The 15,622-nt window shown below is 39.7% G+C and overlaps 1 protein-coding gene across 1 annotated transcript in view; it reads left to right on the top strand.

Annotated features, from left to right (window-relative positions):
- The window catches only part of LOC126195023 (transmembrane protein 62-like), an 87,876-nt gene that overhangs the window by 24,975 nt on the left and 47,279 nt on the right, over positions 1-15,622 (top strand). The window contains exons 6-7 of the mRNA XM_049933458.1: positions 3,862-4,017; positions 4,099-4,246. Coding sequence (XP_049789415.1) covers positions 3,862-4,017; positions 4,099-4,246 — 304 coding nt within the window. The remainder of the gene's footprint in view (positions 1-3,861; positions 4,018-4,098; positions 4,247-15,622) is intronic.

Genomic DNA, 15,622 nt, shown 5'->3' with positions numbered 1-15,622 from the left:
ATCTATCGACGTGCCAGCGCTTTCGTTTGGTAAGTCACATCATCTTTGTTTTTATATAAAAACAAAGATGATGTGACTTACCGAACGAAAGCGCTGGCAGGTCGATAGACACACAAACAAACACAAACACACACACAAAATTCAAGCTTTCGCAACAAACTGTTGCCTCATCAGGAAAGAGGGAAGGAGAGGGAAAGACGAAAGGATGTGGGTTTTAAGGGAGAGGTTAAGGAGTCATTCCAATCCCGGGAGCGGAAAGACTTACCTTGTGTGTGTGTTTGTGTTTGTTTGTGTGTCTATCGACCTGCCAGCGCTTTCGTTCGGTAAGTCACATCATCTTTGTTTTTAGATACATATATATATTTTCTCACTAATTCATTTCTAGTAGAACTACCATTTTCTGTGATCTTTCCAAGGCCTCTCTGGATGATACAATTCTACTAGGGGGACTAAAATGGTGTGGTTTTAAAAGCGAAGATGGAGTCATATATTAATAGCAGAAAACATCGTGTCACATTAATGAATGATACAACAGGAGTAAAACTGAATTCAAAGTAGAGAAACGTCTAATATGGTGCCATGCTTGGTTTGGTGCTTGGTCTAATCCTGTTCTTGGCTTACACAACTGATTTACTTGGAACATTGGAGGATCTTTAAAGATTTGTGATGTTTGCTGATGATGGACATGTACTGACAAAAAGCCCAGACACATCCATATCAGACACAGTAGAATAATGCTTAAAACTGGTTCTCGGCAGACATCTTAACATAAATATTACCATGATTAGAAATAATATAATTCCAAACAAACAAAAACAACAAGAGGTGCTAGAATTGGAGATCAACAGGAACACGCTGGATGAGGCTCCATGTCTGATGTTCTTAGTCATCTAGATGGATAACAAACAGAGATAGCGTCAGCATATGAATAAGGTAAACAAAGTGTTCCAGCTGACTTTTATATGAATCTGCTAGCGTGCTTTGCATACTTACACTCACTGTTGTACTGTGGCATAATCTTCTGGGGCAGTGCAGCTAAGATAAAAAAAAAAAAAAAAAAAAAAAAAAAAAAAAAAAAAAAAAAAAAAACAGTTATTCTAAAAAAAAATAGTTATTCTACAGAAGTGCACAGTAATAATATTCTGTACAGCTGATACAATAATAATATTCTATAAAGTTGATAACTGAAATCTTGCTTAGTCTCTTGAGGAACTCGAGGATTCTTACACATAAGTGCCAATACATGTATTTCATAATAAATGTGTGGGTAATGAAAAGAGTGAAATTAGACTGAATTATTTTGTATTAATCATTACAAAAAAAAATCCACATTTTCCTTCCTTCATAGCAGGGCTTCACAACATACGTGCTCGCGGAGCAAGCTGTGAGCATCCAGGTGCGAGCATGGAGCAGCGCGAGCACGCTACCCCCACTACCGGACCAGAGCGGAGAGTGGGGAGAGTCACATGGGGCACACAACAACTGCCGCCAGTCAATGTAAATCCGCGGCCACCTGCAGGGATATCACTCACGAATTATTACTGCGACAAATGAAACAAATAAAGGAGAATGTACATGTGCCACATAATTTTATTAGCTTAGTGTATGCCTCTACATTCGTATTAATTTGTGAACTGTTACACAATAAAAGGTGTGACTGAAGTGTGGGATTCTAGGTTATCTTGTACTTTTTGCCCTTTACAATTGCGTCTATGTTTGGAGTAATTGTTCTTGTGCACTTTAGGCGCAAGGTGCAGTTTAAATTTCGATCAGACAATGCGTTTCTCAGGCGCGTCTTGTTTCATTTCATTGCAGAGAACAGTTGTTCACAAACATAACTGGAACCGAACATTGATATTATTGTAGCTGCCAGTTTGTGCAAACGAGGAAATCTATCCTGAGGGAAGTGTCTGCAGAATTCCAAAATGTTTTTCCTGTTCTGAAATTTGTCTCTGTATTCTCTGTCACACTGCAGGTCAATAAGTTCTAGTTGCAGCTCAGGACGAATCTCATCAATATTCGCTGAATATGGAGAGGAGAACAGATCAAAATCACTGTCTAGTGCTGTCAGATCTTGAAAGCGTTGATCAAATGCTTCCTTAAGGGCAACTAAACTATGTGAATAACGTTCACAGTCTTTGTGAACATCTTGCATGGATGATAATTTAGGAAAATGAGCTAGATTTCCTGTTTCCAGCTGACTCACCCAAAGTGTCAATTTCATTTTAAAAGCTCGTATTCGATCTATGAAATGAGTAATTAGCAGATTTTTACCTTGCAGTGAAATGTTCAAAGCATTCAGATGGCTAGTTAAATCTGCTAAGAGCGCGAGATCACATTTCCATGAAGGCTCTTTCAATTCAGGAACACACATGTTATTTATTTCCATGAACATATTTATCTCATCTAATAGGGAAAAAAATTGATGTAATAATTCGCCACAACTACGCCAGCGGACCTCGCTGTTATAAGGCAGGCTACCATACTGGCTTTCTACATCCTCAAGAAAGCTTTTAAATTGCCTGTGTTGTAGCCCATGCTTCCTTATATAATTGGTTGTACGAACAACAACACTCATCACATTTTTTAGAGTGATACTCTTTGCACATAAGTTTTCCTGGTGGATCACACAGTGAACGCCCCTTATTTCATTCGGCACGGTCAGTTTTTTCATTTTCTCCTTCAACAGCGCAATGAAACCTGATTTTTTCCCTGTCATCGCTGGTGCACCGTCTGTAGACACTGAAACTAAAGAATTCCACGACAATCCTAAATTTTCAACACTTTCTTCAACACTACTTAAAATATCGCCTCCGGCTGTAGTGTTCTTCATGGCTACTACATCGAGGAGCTCCTCCCTCACTTGAAGATCTCTGTTAACACCTCTAATAAATATGGCAATCTGCGCTGTTCCAGTGATATCAACACTTTCGTCCAGAGCTAGAGAATACGACATAAAATCTTTACAGATATTTGCAAGCTGGCTCTGGACGTCGTCTGCCATGTCCTGTATGCGATGCATAATGGTCATGTTAGATAATGGCACAATCCGAAACTGTTCAACTTGAGATGGACACAAATGTTCCGCTGCAACTACCAAACATTCTTTTATTAATTCGCCATCAGTGAAGGGGTGCAGGGATTTTGCTAAAAGCAAATCAATTTTGTAACTCACTCTGAGAGCTGCCTCAGTTGATTTTTCTTCGTCGTCCAGATCTTCTTCGGATAGCTTCCTTTTGAGTTTAATAACTTCCTGTGCATGATCTGGTCCATCACATTTACCACTTCTGTAGTCTTTGGCGTGGTACGACATATAATGTTGCTGCAAATTAAATTTCCTAAAAGAATTCAGCGTTTTGTGACGTACTAAACATTTTGCAACACCATCTTTTACTGTAAACAGATACAATTCCTCCCAATGGGGGTTGAACTGCGAAAACATGGTTGGGGTTACACAACGGCGACTTGACATGATTCTTAACCTGCGAAGTGACTGTTAGAGCTTTAAACGTTACACAGTCGGTGCGAATTCAATAGGCACGCTGCGGCCCTGTTCAAACTTGCGCGCACATTTCCCCTCCCTCCCTACTCCGCGACCTTGCACCTGCTCGCGAGCACGTGTCTGAGCAGACGTGAGTACTCATGCTCAAAACTGGCCAGTTGTTAAGCCCTGCTTTATAGTATTATTTCACTTACAAGTTGTCTCTCTGCTTTTTTAAACAAATAATTTGACATCCATCTTGTTATTTGCAACTTCACTGATGGCAGTAAGTAGACTTTTTGATTACTTTCACATGTTTTTGTTTAACTCGTCAGGATTCTTTCCTGAAAGTTTGAAATAATTTCACTACAATGTTGCAGGTATCGTTTAGGTGTTATGGATCATGGGTTGTTTTCTTTTGTTGATGTTGTGCATCGAGACTGGCCTGTTGTGTTGGTTACCAATCCAAAACATCTCTTATACACACTACCAGGAAGAGAACCATTAGAAAGGATACACACTTCAACACATATAAGGCAAGACATTTATACCTAGACATTATGATGCTTAATAATTTTGTTGTTACATTATAACTATAATGCATTTTGTTATTTCAGAATATTAGCATTTTCTTTGGCACCTGTTGAAAAAGTACAAGTTACATTGGACAAAGAAATTTGGCAAGACTGTGTACACATTGAGGGCCCATTGTTTGTTGCCAACTGGAGTCCTGACAAATTTAACTCTGGAATATATGAGATAACAGTAAGTCAGATGTAAACTAAATGTTTCTGAAGTATAGACAGGATTTATTATTACTGTTATAACAAACTGTAAGTTTGGCTCTTTAAAACAAATGTTTTGAACTTTTACTGCCAAGTGTATCTATCACCTACAAACACTGGATAAATATAAAGAAATAAAAACAGAATTAAATGATCAAGGCTCTGTAGATATTGTTAATTGTAAAAATATGATTGTTGCAGTTAATTGGGAGATGAAAAACTAGCAACCATTTCACCCCTCTTGCTGTCGGGGATACTGTGTTAGTCCAACATGGGGCTCTTCTCTCTATTTCCTCTTTGTGCAGTTATCACTGTCAAATCTCCTCCCTGGACAGGAATTTTTCTAGGTAGAGAGACAGTTAGCTCTTAACTCATGTGCTGACTATTCTGTAAAGTATTCTACGAGGTGTGGTCTCTGGGATGTCTATGTTTAAACCGAGATTTAGAGTATACATCATTTGAAAATTTGAATTTAAGTTATCAAACAATGGAAACTCGAGGTAGGAATATCAACAATGTAGGAAAAGACAAATAGCTACTTATCGTAAAGAAAACACATCAAGTTGCAGACAGGCACGATAAAAAGACACTCACTTATAGTTTTCAGCCGCAGCCTTCATCACTAAAACACACACACACACACACACACACACACACACACACACACACACACACACACACACACACACACACACTTGCAAGAAAGCAAGCACACCTCATCCTCATAAGACCGCCAACTCCAGCACCTCGGGCCTGGCACATTCATTGGCGGCCGTGTGTTTGTGATCGTGTGTGTGTGGTGGTTCCCACCCCCCCACCCCCACCCCAATGAATGCTGTGGCTTCATTGCTGATTTTATTGCACTAAATAATTTGTGCAGTATATAATATGCTTTTGTGTGGTTTCTTGAATATCACACAAAACATACTGTTACAAGTGAATTTTACATTCAGAGAAATTATATTAGCTCTGTAGCAAGTAAATTTTCACACACAACTGAATTCCAGACATTAAACATGTAAATAAAACTTGCACCTCCTAAGGACATCTACATCTATATATATACTCCGCTAGCCGCCAAGCGTTGTGTGGTGGAGGGCACAATTCGCGCCAAAGTCATATTTCCCCCCTTCTGTTCCACTCGCAGATCACGCGAGGGAAAAACGACTGTCTGAACTCCTCAGTACGATCTCTTATTTCCCCTATCTTTGAATGGTGATCATTGCGCGATTTGAAAGTTGGTGGTAATAATATATGCTCTACATCCTCGGTGAAGATCAGATATCGGAATTTAGTGAACACCCCCTTCCGTTTAGTGTGCCATCTATCTGCAAGTGTGTCTCACTTCAAACATTCTATGAGATTTGTAATGCTCTCACAGTGGCTAAATGTACCAGTCACGAATCTTGCCGTTCTCCTTTGGACCTCCTCAGTCTCTTGAATCGGACCCAACTGGTAAGGGTCCCATACAGACGAACAATACTCCAAACTGGACGAACTAACGTATTGTAAGCTATTTCCTTTGTTGAAGGACTGCATCACTTCAGGATTCTACCAATAAACCACAATCTAGAGTTCGCCTTACCCGTTACTTTTGTAATCTGATCATTCCCTTTGAGATCATTTCGAATAGTCACACCCAGATACTTGACGGACAGTACTGCTTCCAAAGACTGGGCATTTATTTTGTACTCATACATTAATGGGGATTTTCACCTTGTTATATGCAGTAGGTTACACTTACTAATATTGAGAGATAACTGCCAGTCATTACACCATGCATTTATTTTCTGCAAATCCTCTATTGATTTGTTCACAACTTTCATGTGAATCTACTTTCCTGTAGACTACAGCATCACCGGCAAACAGTCTAAGGCCGCTGTCAATACCATCAACCAGATTGTTTATGTAAATCGTAAAAAGCAGAGGACCTATTACGCTGCCCTGGGTGCACTTGAAGTTATGCTTGTTTCTGTTGAAGTCACCCCGTTCAGGACGACATACTGCTCCCTGTCTGTTAGAAAACTTTCCATTCAACCGCATATGTCATCGGATAGACCGGAAGCACGCACTTTTTGTAGCAAGTGACAGTGAAAGAACTGAGTGGAATGCCTTTCAAAAGTCGAGAAATATGGCATCAACCTGGGAGCCAGTATCTACAGCCTGTTGTATATCATGCACAAAGAGGGACAGCTGTGTCTCGCATGACCGCTGTTTCCTAAAACCGTGCTGGTTTCTGCAGATGAGCTTCTCAGAGTCTAGAAAGGTCATTATGTCTGAACACAAAATATGTTCCATGATTCTACAACAAATCGATGTCAGTGAAATTGGCCGGTAATTGTGTGCATCTGATTTTCTACCCTTTTTATAGATTGCTATGACCTGGGCCTTCTTCCAGTCCCGTGGAACTTTCCGCTGTTCCAGTGGTCTCTGATAGATGATGGATAAGAATGGTGCTATATTTGTAGCATATGTTGTTGTTGTTGTTGTTGTTGTGGTCTTCAGTCCTGAGACTGGTTTGATGCAGCTCTCCATGCTACTCTATCCTGTGCAAGCTTCTTCATCTCCCAGTACCTACTGCAACCTACATCCTTCTGAATCTGCTTAGTGTATGCATCTCTTGGTCTCCCCCTACGATTTTTACCCTCCACGCTGCCCTCCAATACTAAATTGGTGATCCCTTGATGCCTCAGAACATGTCCTACCAACCGATCCCTTCTTCTGGTGAAGTTGTGCCACAAACTCCTCTTCTCCCCAATCCTGTTCAGTACCTCCTCATTAGTTATGTGATCTACCCATCTAATCTTCAGCATTCTTCTGTAGCACCACATTTCGAAAGCTTCTATTCTCTTCTTGTCCAAACTATTTATCGTCCATGTTTCACTTCCATACATGGCTACACTCCATACAAATACTTTCAGAAAAGACTTCCTGACACTTAAATTTATACTCGATGTTAACAAATTTCTCTTCTTCAGAAACGCTTTCCTTGCTATTGCCAGTCTACATTTTATATCCTCTCTACTTCGACCATCATCAGTTATTTTGCTCCCCAAATAGCAAAACTCCTTTACTACTTTAAGTGTCTCATTTCCTAATCTAATACCCTCAGCATCACCCGACTTAATTCGACTACATTCCATTATCCTCGTTTTGCTTTTGTTGATGTTCATCTTATATCCTCCCTTCAAGACACCATCCATTCCATTCAACTGCTCTTCCAAGTCCATTGCTGTCTCTGACAGAATTACAATGTCATCGGCGAACCTCAAAGTTTTTATTTCTTCTCCATGGATTTTAATACCTACTCCGAATTTTTCTTTTGTTTCCTTTACTGCTTGCTCAATATACAGATTGAATAACATCGGGGAGAGGCTACAACCCTGTCTTACTCCCTTCCCAACCACTGCTTCCCTTTCATGTCCCTCGACTCTTATAACTGCCATCTGGTTTCTGTACAAATTGTAAATAGCCTTTCGCTCCCTGTATTTTACCCCTGCCACCTTTAGAATTTGAAAGAGAGTATTCCAGTCAACATTGTCAAAAGCTTTCTCTAAGTCTACAAATGCTAGAAACGTAGGTTTGCCTTTCCTTAATCTTTCTTCTAAGATAAGTCGTAAGGTCAGTATTGCCTCACGTGTCCCAGTATTTCTACGGAATCCAAACTGATCTTCCCCGAGGTCGGCTTCTACTAGTTTTTCCATTCGTCTGTAAAGAATTCGTGTTAGTATTTTGCAGCTGTGGCTTATTAAACTGATTGTTCGGTAATTCTCACATCTGTCAACACCTGCTTTCTTTGGGATTGGAATTATTATATTCTTCTTGAAGTCTGAGGGTATTTCGCCTGTTTCATACATCTTGCTCACCAGATGGTAGAGTTTGGTCAGGACTGGCTCTCCCAAGGCCGTCAGTAGTTCCAATGGAATGTTGTCTACTCCGGGGGCCTTGTTTCGACTCAGGTCTTTCAGTGCTCTGTCAAACTCTTCACGCAGTATCGTATCTCCCATTTCATCTTCATCTACATCCTCTTCCATTTCCATAATGTTGTCCTCAAGTACATCGCCCTTGTATAGACCCTCTATATACTCTTTCCACCTTTCTGCTTTCCCTTCTTTGCTTAGAACTGGGTTTCCATCTGAGCTCTTGATGTTCATACAAGTGGTTCTCTTATCTCCAAAGGTCTCTTTAATTTTCCTGTAGGCAGTATCTATCTTACCCCTAGTAAGATAAGCCTCTACATCCTTACATTTGTCCTCTAGCCATCCCTGCTTAGCCATTTTGCACTTCCTGTCGATCTCATTTTTGAGACGTTTGTATTCCTTTTTGCCTGCTTCATTTACTGCATTTTTATATTTTCTCCTTTCATCAATTAAATTCAATATTTCTTCTGTTACCCAAGGATTTCTACTAGCCCTCGTCTTTTTACCTACTTGATCCTCTGCTGCCTTCACTACTTCATCCCTCAAAGCTACCCATTCTTCTTCTACTGTATTTCTTTCCCCCATTCCTGTCAATTGTTCCCTTATGCTCTCCCTGAAACTCTCTACAACCTCTGGTTCTTTCAGTTTATCCAGGTCCCATCTCCTTAAATTCCCACCTTTTTGCAGTTTCTTCAGTTTTAATCTACAGGTCATAACCAGTAGATTGTGGTCAGAGTCCACATCTGCCCCTGGAAATGTCTTACAATTTAAAACCTGGTTCCTAAATCTCTGTCTTACCATTATATAATCAATCTGATACCTTTTAGTATCTCCAGGGTTCTTCCATGTATACAACCTTCTATCATGATTCTTAAACCAAGTGTTAGCTATGATTAAATTGTGCTCTGTGCAAAATTCTACCAGGCGGCTTCCTCTTTCATTTCTTAGCCCCAATCCATATTCACCTACTACGTTTCCTTCTCTCCCTTTTCCTACACTCGAATTCCAGTCACCCATAACTATTAAATTTTCGTCTCCCTTCACAATCTGAATAATTTCTTTTATTTCATCATACATTTCTTCAATTTCTTCGTCATCTGCAGAGCTAGTTGGCATATAAACTTGTACTACTGTAGTAGGTGTGGGCTTCGTATCTATCTTGGCCACAATAATGCGTTCACTAAGCTGTTTGTAGTAGCTTACCCGCGTTCCTATTTTCCTATTCATTATTAAACCTACTCCTGCATTACCCCTATTTGACTTTGTGTTTATAACCCTGTAGTCACCTGACCAGAAGTCTTGTTCCTCCTGCCACCGAACTTCACTAATTCCCACTATATCTAACTTTAACCTATCCATTTCCCTTTTCAAATTTTCTAACCTACCTGCCCGATTAAGGGACCTGACATTCCACGCTCCGATCCGTAGAACGCCAGTTTTCTTTCTCCTGATAACGACATCCTCTTGAGTAGTCCCCGCCCGGAGATCCGAATGGGGGACTATTTTACCTCCGGAATATTTTACCCAAGAGGACGCCATCATCATTTAATCATACAGTATCATTTGTAGCATAGTCAACATAAAATCTTACTTGGATACCGTCTGGACCAGATGCCTTCCTGGCATCTAAGGATCTTAACTGTTTTACAATCCCAGATACACTAAACACTATGTCAGCCATCGTTTCATTTGTTCTATAATTGAAAGGGGGATTGGTGCTGCAGTCCTCTACCGTACTACCGTAAATGAGTTTTTGAAAGTTAGGTTTAGAATTTCGGCCTTCTGTTTATCATCATCAGTTACATTACCCGTACTGTCAGCAAGAGAAGGTATTAAATTATTTGTAGCGTTTATAGATTTTACATACGACCAAAATTTTTTGGGGTTACTTTTAGAATCTGCAGATAAAATATTGCTTTCAAATTCGTTGAAAGAATCTCTCATTGTCCTTCTGACAGCTGCTTTCACTTTGCACAATTTTTGTTTGTCAGCGGGGCAGTGACTACATTTAAAATGACTGCGAAATTTTCTGCTTTCTCAGCAACTTCCTAATATGTTTGTTGTACCAAGGTGGATCCTTTCCCTCCCCTGTACTTTTGCTAGGCATATATTTCTCTAGCACATGGTGGACAATACCTTTAAATTCTGACCAAAGATGCTCAATATCTTTGTGTCTCGCAGTGAATGCTTGGAGCTGACTATGAAGATATTCATTAATGACACTTTTATTTGCTTTCCCAAACAAGAAAACTTTACGCTGTTTTTTTGCAACTTCCACTGACATATGAGGTGGATTCAAGTTCTAAGGCCTCCGATTTTTTTTCTCCGGACTGGAAAGAGATAGAAACATGCGCATTGTTTTAAAATGAGGCCGCATTCATTGTCAATACGTCCCAGAGATGGCAGCACCGCACGGCAGATGGAATTTTACCGCCAGCGGCGAGAATGGGAACTGTTTTAAATACTTAAAATGGCGACGTTTTCCTTACTTGAACAGCGTGCAATCATTCGTTTTCTGAATTTGCGTGGTGTGAAACCAATTGAAATTCATCGACAGTTGAAGGAGGCATGTGGTGATGGAGTTATGGATGTGTCGAAATTGCGTTCGTGGGTGCGACAGTTTAATGAAGGCAGAACATCATGTGACAACAAACCGAAACAACCTCGGGCTCACACAAGCCGGTCTGACGACATGATTGAGAAAGTGGAGAGAATTGTTTTGGGGGATCGCCGAATGACTGTTGAACAGATCGCCTCCAGAGTTGGCATTTCTGTGGGTTCTGTGCACAGAATCCTGCACGATGACCTGAAAATGCGAAAAGTGTCATCCAGGTGGGTGCCGCGAATGCTGACGGACGACCACATGGCTGCCCGTGTGGCATGTTGCCAAGCAAAATTGACGCGCAACGACAACATGAATGGGACTTTATTTCATTGGTTGTGACAATGGATGAGACGTGGATGCCATTTTTCAATCCAGAAACAAAGCGCCAGTCAGCTCAATGGAAGCACACAGATTCACCGCCACCAAAAAAATTTCGGGTAACCGCCAGTGTTGAAAAAATGATGGTGTCCATGTTCTGGGACAGTGAGGGCACAATCCTTACCCATTGCGTTCCAAAGGGCACTACGGTAACAGGTGCATCCTATGAAAATGTTTTGAAGAACAAATTCCTTCCTGCACTGCAACAAAAACGTCCGGGAAGGGCTGGGTGTGTGCCGTTTCACCAAGACAACGCACCCGCACATCGAGCTAACATTACGCAACAGTTTCTTCGTGATAACAACTTTGAAGTGATTCCTCATGCTCCCTGCTCACCTGACCTGGCTCCTAGTGACTTTTGGCTTTTTCCAACAATGAAAGACACTCTCCGTGGCTGCACATTCACCAGCCGTGCTGCTATTGCCTCAGCGATTTTCCAGTGGTCAAAACAGACTCCTAAAGAAGCCTTCGCCGCTGCCATGGAATCATGGCGTCAACGTTGTGAAAAATGTGTACGTCTGCAGGGTGATTACGTCGAGTAGTAACGCCAGTTTCATCGATTTCAGGTGAGTAGTTAATTAGGAAAAAAAATCGGAGGCCTTAGAACTTGAATGCACCTCGTAGAAGCCACAATGACATTATGGTCACTAATACCTTCTTCTAGATTAACTTCCTCTAAAAGATCAGGTCTGTTTGTCACCAAGATATCTAATATGGTCCAATCCTGAGTTGGTTTTCTAACCAATTGCCCAAGGTTGTATGTTGAGAGTGCTCCTAGAATAACTTCACACGAATCTTTGCTTCTGCCCCCTGTGATAAACGTGTAATTTTCCCAGTCAATGGATGCTAGATTAAAGTCTCCACCTATAACTAATGGATAATTTGGATATTTACTTCCTATGTACTCAAGAATTTCCCTGAAACGTTCTGTGATATCTGTTGCGGATGCTGGTGGTCTATAAAAACATCCTAATACAATGGTCAGTCCTTGTCTTATTGACAACTTTATCCAGACTATTTCACAGTCCGACCCAGTATCGATCTCAACTGTGTTTAAACAGCTTTTAACTGCAATGAACACACCACCTCCCATGTATCAAGCTATCAGGCATGATCCAACTGGGAACTAATTACATTTGCGTCCCACAAGGTTCCAATTTGGGGCCCTTACCTTTTCTTGTGTATATCAATTACCTTTCATCAGTAACATTACCAGATGCCAAGTTCGTTTTGTTTGCCGATGATACAAACATTGCAATAAATAGCAAATCAAGCGTAATCTTAGAAAGATCAGCTAATAAAATATTTGTGGACATTGATCACTGGTTTCTAGCCAATTCTTTCTCACTAAACTTTGAAAAAACACACTACATGCAGTTCAGAACTTGTAAGGGGTGTCCCATGAGTATATGTCTAACATACGATGACAAGAAGATAGAAGAAGTGGACAGTGTTAAATTCTTGGGATTACAGCTTGATAATAAATTCAACTGGGAGGAGCACACCTCAGAACTGCTGAAATGTCTTAACAAATCTCTTTTTGCAATGCGAATTTTGTCAGACATAGGGGATATAAAAATGAAAAAGCTGACATACTATGCTTACTTTCATTCCATAATGTCATATGGGATTATTTTTTGGGGTAATTCTTCAAGCCAAGCTAAAGTTTTCTGGGCACAAAAACGTGCAGTAAGAGTTATATGTGGTGTGAACTCAAGAACATCCTGCAGAAGCCTGTTTAGGGAACTAGGGATACTAACTACCGCTTCCCAATATATTTATTCCTTAATGAAATTTGTCATTAAAAATATATCACTTTTTCAAACCAACAGCTCAATTCATGGAATCAATACTAGAAATAAGAATAATCTTCACAAGGATTTAAAGTCACTTAGTCTTTTACAAAAAGGTGTGCATTATTCAGGAACACACATTTTCAATAACTTGCCAGCAGCCATAAAAAGCTTAACAACCAATGAAATTCAGTTTAAGAGAAGCCTAAAGGATTTATTGATGGCCAACTCCTTCAACTCCATTGATGAATTTCTCAGTAAAACTAACTGATAAGTACAATCTAACTTCTGCACCATTTCAGTGCAGTAATGTGTTCATTGTAAATAAGTATTATAGTAGTTGTATTACATGTTTATTACCTTATAAATAAATAAAAAACTTTTTATTTTAAATCCAGTGCATTAGTATTTGTAAAATGACTTTCATATAGTATTCATTAAAAAATGACGATCATTCCACTTGGGACCTGTGGAATAGTACATTAGCTTATTTGTTTTAGTTGTAAATATTTGTCATGTATTGTTGTTTTTCTGACATGTTCCACATCCTGGAGGACCTCCTCACTACGGATCAATTGGAATGAAAGTAAATCTAATCTAATGTAATAGCTTCAGTCCTATCCTTCCTAAACATTGTCCAATCCGAGTCAAAATTTCACTGCTTTTTATGTCTGGTTTCAACCAGCTTTTGGTACCTAATACAATATTGGCATTGCTACTGTTTATTTTGGAGATTAACTCCGGGATTTTGCTACAGACCCTTCATCCTTTGGACTGACCTGTTTAGGCGAACTAACAATTTTTACTGTTTCCTCTTCGTTTATTGCTCTCACGTCAAATGAAAACAAAATGGATTTCTGTGGTCAGGGCTATCAAGTGAATTAAAATACATGCTCATAATTATGGAAGGCTAAAATAAGTTATTAGTTTCAGATTTTAGTTTGTTTCTACCTTTCTGACAGTCAAGCGTTAATCGCCTTGCAGAACAATGAAGTTATCTGTGTCGGTTTGTTAAAGAAATTTGACTTTTATTAATCTTTTCTGCTGAGGCAGTCAATTTATTTGAAACGAAGTGTTTAATTCCACACTATTGCCTAGTTTCAACTGCTCGCTACATTTCAAGTGCACGTTTTCATCGTCTAGCATGTATGGCATTATGCCATAATAAAGAACCAAACAAAAGATAATGCGGTACTGGTACATCTGAATCTGGACATACGAATGTGCACTTTAAGCCGAATTATGCATTTTAGCATGATTCACAAAATTCCCATGCCCTTGGAGTATCCTCTAACGTCTTGTTTCTTTTATGACATAATGTAAGATCTTTTAATGTTTTACACATACGAACGTACAGGCTTCCTGCGTCATCATAGCTGCACAAGCGCAGCGACGCCTGTCATCTGGCGCAACTGCTAAAACGAATCTAACAGGTCGCAGGAAAATATTCCGAATGGTTGTTTGAAAAGCGTTACTTTCAAGTAAAGCAAATTTCCTTTTACACAAGATGAGATCTGTGCACAAATGTCCGATGAATTTCTTAACTCACAGAGCGTTTGACTCTCATTCAAAATTCAAATCTTTGAGAACGACCATTTAGAATATTTTCGAGCCCAGATCATCAGACATTTATGTCGTTGTTAAAAAATTTGCTGGCACATTTCTGTGATGTATCTTGACGTGTAACACGCGCAAAAAGATCAACATTATGTGTGAAAGCCTAGCTTCTCATGCAGCTTATTAATCTTAGAGGCCAATATTATAGGGTCCGTGAAAGCTTTTCTTTTCTTGTAGCAACACTATGTATATTAATTTAAACCATTAACTTTTCCTGCTTGTGTGTTCGCACTACTTAACAGTGATGTTGTTATTGGCTGACTACATCGCGTGTCCTGTGGTCTGAATATCTGCTGTCATCGGCTGGCGAGATCGCTTGACATGAGATATGACCGGCTTACAAAAGTGCATCGCAATCTCGATCTCAGTCCTTCGGAAAGTAACATGGGGTGTTTGGTAGAATTCCAATGTATACTTTCGTAATACAAAAATACGCAGCGCACATGTTGCTGCACATCAGACATCTCCCCAAAACGTGTTTTTTCCCCCTGAGTTTAGTTTTCCAAAGTGTTGGGAAATTCTACGTCGGTGTATAAAACCACAACCATTGAAAGGATTGATAAGTTTTACAGTTCCGAGGAAAAGTAGACTGTTACTTAACACGGAAAAAGTGTATTTTCATCCTGGAGAAAGTGTATTTTTAACTGGGAAATCCGCAAAAAATCCGGGAATTTTTTTTCTTCGTCCACGTATACACCCTGGTGAGGCGCGTGGCGCAAACAATTTGTGTTTGTCACAACGGACAGCAAATACTTGCTAAAACATAGATCAGTCGACGAAAACACTGAATATGGTGATGTTGACAAAGCAGCGAAGCAAAGATTTACGTCAGACAATCAAGTAGCTCGGCAACATATGAGCCAAAATTCTTATCTAAATAATACTTTTAATACTGTTGCGAAAGAATATATCTCAATATGAATAGTAAAACAGTGACTGCGGAAGAGAAGATATACAAACAAAACAGATAACATGAATATTGTATGTGTGCCTTTTCATTGTTTTTAATTGCTGTGAAGAGAAATATTGGAGGACAAAATTAG

The sequence above is a fragment of the Schistocerca nitens genome, chromosome 7 (genome assembly GCF_023898315.1).
Source record: "Schistocerca nitens isolate TAMUIC-IGC-003100 chromosome 7, iqSchNite1.1, whole genome shotgun sequence".
NCBI classification, from domain to species: domain Eukaryota; kingdom Metazoa; phylum Arthropoda; class Insecta; order Orthoptera; family Acrididae; genus Schistocerca; species Schistocerca nitens.
The sequence above is the reverse complement of the archived record's forward strand: the minus strand, read 5'-3'. Positions and strand labels throughout refer to the sequence as shown.